The 3,962-nt window shown below is 41.5% G+C and overlaps 1 protein-coding gene across 1 annotated transcript; it reads right to left on the reverse strand.

Annotated features, from left to right (window-relative positions):
* Positions 1 to 561: 561 nt before the first annotated feature.
* On the reverse strand, positions 562 to 2,532 carry LOC129314304 (cytochrome P450 94C1-like). The gene is given in 4 exon segments (XM_054957709.1): positions 562 to 1,099; positions 1,101 to 1,500; positions 1,502 to 1,999; positions 2,001 to 2,532. Coding segments are annotated over 4 exon segments (1,473 nt in total). The 5' UTR covers positions 2,273 to 2,532; the 3' UTR covers positions 562 to 796.
* Positions 2,533 to 3,962: the final 1,430 nt, after the last annotated feature.

Consider the following 3,962-nt stretch of genomic DNA (forward strand, 5'->3'; position numbering starts at 1 on the left):
TCATAATATACTAAAGGTAATTAAGACACCTTAAAAATTATTGTCACCGTAAAAGAAGGAAATATAATTAACTGAATAAGAATAATCCATCTCTAGTGCTTATCTGATTAATTGGTTCATCGTTCTCGTCGCTTTTATCAATTTTCTTATTTATTTACTTTATTTAATTATTAAATATTTTTTAAAAATTCTAATTTATTTTCTTAAATAACAAATATCACCATTTTTTTTTATCTTTGAATTAGAATACTCTGAATTTATTACTATATCTCATACTTGTAAGAGCGGATCAACTTGCTTATATTTAAAGATGGATACGGTATGTGATCGTTAACCTATGAACTTGTATCTTCATCAATTTAACGATAGGTTCGACTTTCAGTATTTTGGCTAGGTTAATTTTTTGTGAGCATTAATTTGATAAAATTGAGGGCCCTAGTTGAGAGACAGATGATTTTGGACACGTTACGTACGTGGTCTCTCTTCAATTTACGCGAGCCATCCAAATTTAATTTGCAACCAAAATCATCTCCCAGGATGAGTACGATGACCATCTCAGAATGAAGAAGCTGCTCTCGTTTCTACCACAAGATTATTTACATTATTTGGTTTCATCTTTCTTCCCTCTAACTGTCTCACCTACACCATATGCGTGTTAATTCACGTGCACTAAACTAATTAACTTCACTTCTGAAGTCAGCAAAATGCGTCTCTTTCCGCAGAACATTAAATTGCATGAGATGAACCACTGCTTTTTGGTTACTCTCGCTCCTGAAATCAGTACAGCAGCAGCGTATCACCGTCTTCTTTCGCTCACTTGAGCCGGCATGCCGCCTCTCACGGTGGCGGTGAGACCCGGGATGAACCGGGGCTCTGACGAGTTTGTTTTCATGACCGGCCGGATATCAAACCTTCGGACCAACGCAGCTGTTATAGACCTCATCTCCATCAGAGCCATCTCCTTCCCCAAACAAATCCTCACACCGGCCTGAAAAACCGGGTACTTGAATGGGCACTCGGGCACGAAGACGCCATCTCGCAACCACCTCTCTGGCTTGAACTCGAGACAATCGGTGCCCCATATCCGCTCCATCCGACCCCATTGCATAGGGATGGTACGTAACTCTTGTGCCCTTCCTCACAAAAGTACCGTCCGGTAACACGTCGTCCTGTAGAGCGAACTTTGAGTCGAACTGAACCGGCGGGTATAGCCTCATGCTCTCGTGGACCGCTGCGTTCAGGTAATGCATGTCACGCAATTGGTCGAAGCGCACAACCTCCTGGGCCGGTCCCATACCCCGGTCCAACTCTTCCCGGATTAGAGATTCAACTCGAGGATTTTTTGACAACAACCAAAAAAAACAGGTCAATGCGGCAGCCACCGTGTCACGACCTGCCAAAAGAAAACTAACGACGATGTCTCGGAGATACTTGTCGTCGTTGACCAAGCTCATGAACCTCGAAAGAAGGTCTTTGCGCGTCGAAGGACCTGTCTCGCGCGTTCGCCAAATCACTCACCACTTTAATTGCTTCCTTTAATTTCTTCTCAGATCCTATATTGAAAAGCCGTTTCATCTTCCATATTATTGGCGACGCCATCATCGCCCGCTCCGCCGAAAGCTTGGAGGCATCGTCGAACGCCACTGCGAGGTTCGATACGGGAAGGGACGACTTGAGACAACCCGGGTCCAAACCGAACGAGAATATGCAAATGCTGTCGAAGGAGAACCGACGAAATATGTCTTGTAAGTCGAAAACGCCGTCGATTTGATTAAGGATGGGAATCAGCCTCGATCGGATCTCGTCCGTGACCACCTCAAGCGCGTAGGACCTAATCGCGACGCTTCCGAGCTCAAGGCTTGCCATTTTGCGCTGGAACTTCCAGGCTTCACCGTCGACGTTGAAGATTCCACGGCCCAAGAGATCGCCGAGGATTGTGGAAAAAGGCTTGCCTTTCGGGTAGTTATCGAATCGGGTCTTGAGGATGTACTCGACGTTTAGGATCGGCGGTTATGATGTTGCCGAGAACGTGTATGTGGATGGAAGCAGTGGGTGACCTGCGAAGAAGGTGAGTGTACCAATCGGCGAGATTGTTAAACTGATCGGCCCAGCTCATGGTCAGGTAGGTTCTGCAAGTGTGACAGCTACACCAGGGCTTGATTCTGAAGACGAAGACAAGGAAGGAAAAGAAGGAGAAGAGGACCGTGAAGGAGAAGAACAAGAAGGTGAATGTGGTGGCAGCCATGGGATAATGCACAGCTTCAGAACTCATTGTTTAAAAGCGCTTAGAGGATACCAGAAAGAAGAAGAAGAAGAAGAAGAGATGAGGGAAGAGGGAGGAAGCAAGATCGATATAAATAGATGGGTGGATTGACAAACAATGGGCACAAGGATTAAGATTCTCTTCATTTTCAGTGCAGTGGTTTTCTGCTTTTTGGGCTTTTGTATTAATAGTTGAGTACATAAAATCGGATTCAGTTGAGAGCCAGATGTAGCGAAGATTAAAGTGCATGAAGAACGCGTGCGCAAAATACCAACTAGGCTTAAGACGCGCGATATTTAACCCGCGTGACGAATAATGTTATTTTCTTATAAGAAAATGTACTCAAGTCGATTTATGCGAGATTGTTAAACTGATCGGCCCAGCTCATGGTCAGGTAGGTTCTGCAAGTGTGACAGCTACACCAGGGCTTGATTCTGAAGCCGAAGACAAGGAAGGAAAGAAGGAGAAGAGGACCCGTGAAGGAGAAGAACAAGAAGGTGAATGTGGTGGCAGCCATGGGATAATGCACAGCTTCAGAACTCATTGTTTAAAAGCGCTTAGAGGATACCAGAAAGAAGAAGAAGAAGAAGAAGAGATGAGGGAAGAGGGAGGAAGCAAGATCGATATAAATAGATGGGTGGGGATTGACAAACAATGGGCACAAGGATTAAGATTCTCTTCATTTTCAGTGCAGTGGTTTTCTGCTTTTTGGGCTTTTGTATTAATAGTTGAGTACATAAAATCGGATTCAGTTGAGAGCCAGATGTAGCGAAGATTAAAGTGCATGAAGAACGCGTGCGCAAAATACCAACTAGGCTTAAGACGCGCGATATTTAACCCGCGTGACGAATAATGTTATTTTCTTATAAGAAAATGTACTCAAGTCGATTTATATTAAAAGTAAAAGTGGTCTGGGATGGGCCGGTGGGTCCATGTTGTTTTCTATGTTTGTTGTGCAATGAAAAGGTCGCAGTGCAAGGTCCCAGAAAAAAATAAATTTGACGATGAGGTAGCGGTGCTGGCAAGTCGCGGCTAATAGATCCAGTGATTGACAAGTCTTTTGTGGGTGTGTCCGCCACTTGGGCTTAGTTGCTCAATGCTCATGATTGGCCATAAATTTCGAAAAATTAACAAAGCAAATTTTTTTTTTAATTTAGATTTTAGAGCGATCTATGCAACTTGCAGGCTCAAAATTGAATCCAGATTTGCTAACAGCAAGCAGGTTTTTCTCGTTTCAAGTTGCTGGATTTATATTCGTGAGACTTCTGAGTCAATTAATTAAATAGTCCCTCTAATTTTTATTGCCCCATGCTTTCAACTATTTGACATATTTTAAATAAAAACTAATTTTTTTAATATCATAAAAAAATGAAATGTGCTTCTTTTTTATTTTTAATTTTTAATACTGGTACAATTATGTTAAATATTTTCATGTTAATTAAAAAAATGTAAAATTAATTAAAAAATAATTTAAATATTACAGTGTGTTGTATTTTTAAGATAAAAAATTATTTGTAAAAAGTGTCATACAAATAGATCTGAAGGATTGGAGGAGTACATATACATGTTTTTAGTACCTACACATGTTTTATTGGGGACCACCGACCTGGTATTGAATTAAAAAGGATGTGTCCTTTTCACTTTAGTGTTTTATTTTGGATGTGTTTCCTTTAAATAAGAATTCCTCATACATGCATAA

Source organism: Prosopis cineraria, unplaced genomic scaffold (genome assembly GCF_029017545.1).
Source record: "Prosopis cineraria cultivar Desert tree isolate PC_DT_omini unplaced genomic scaffold, ASM2901754v1 PC6, whole genome shotgun sequence".
Lineage (NCBI taxonomy): Eukaryota > Viridiplantae > Streptophyta > Magnoliopsida > Fabales > Fabaceae > Prosopis > Prosopis cineraria.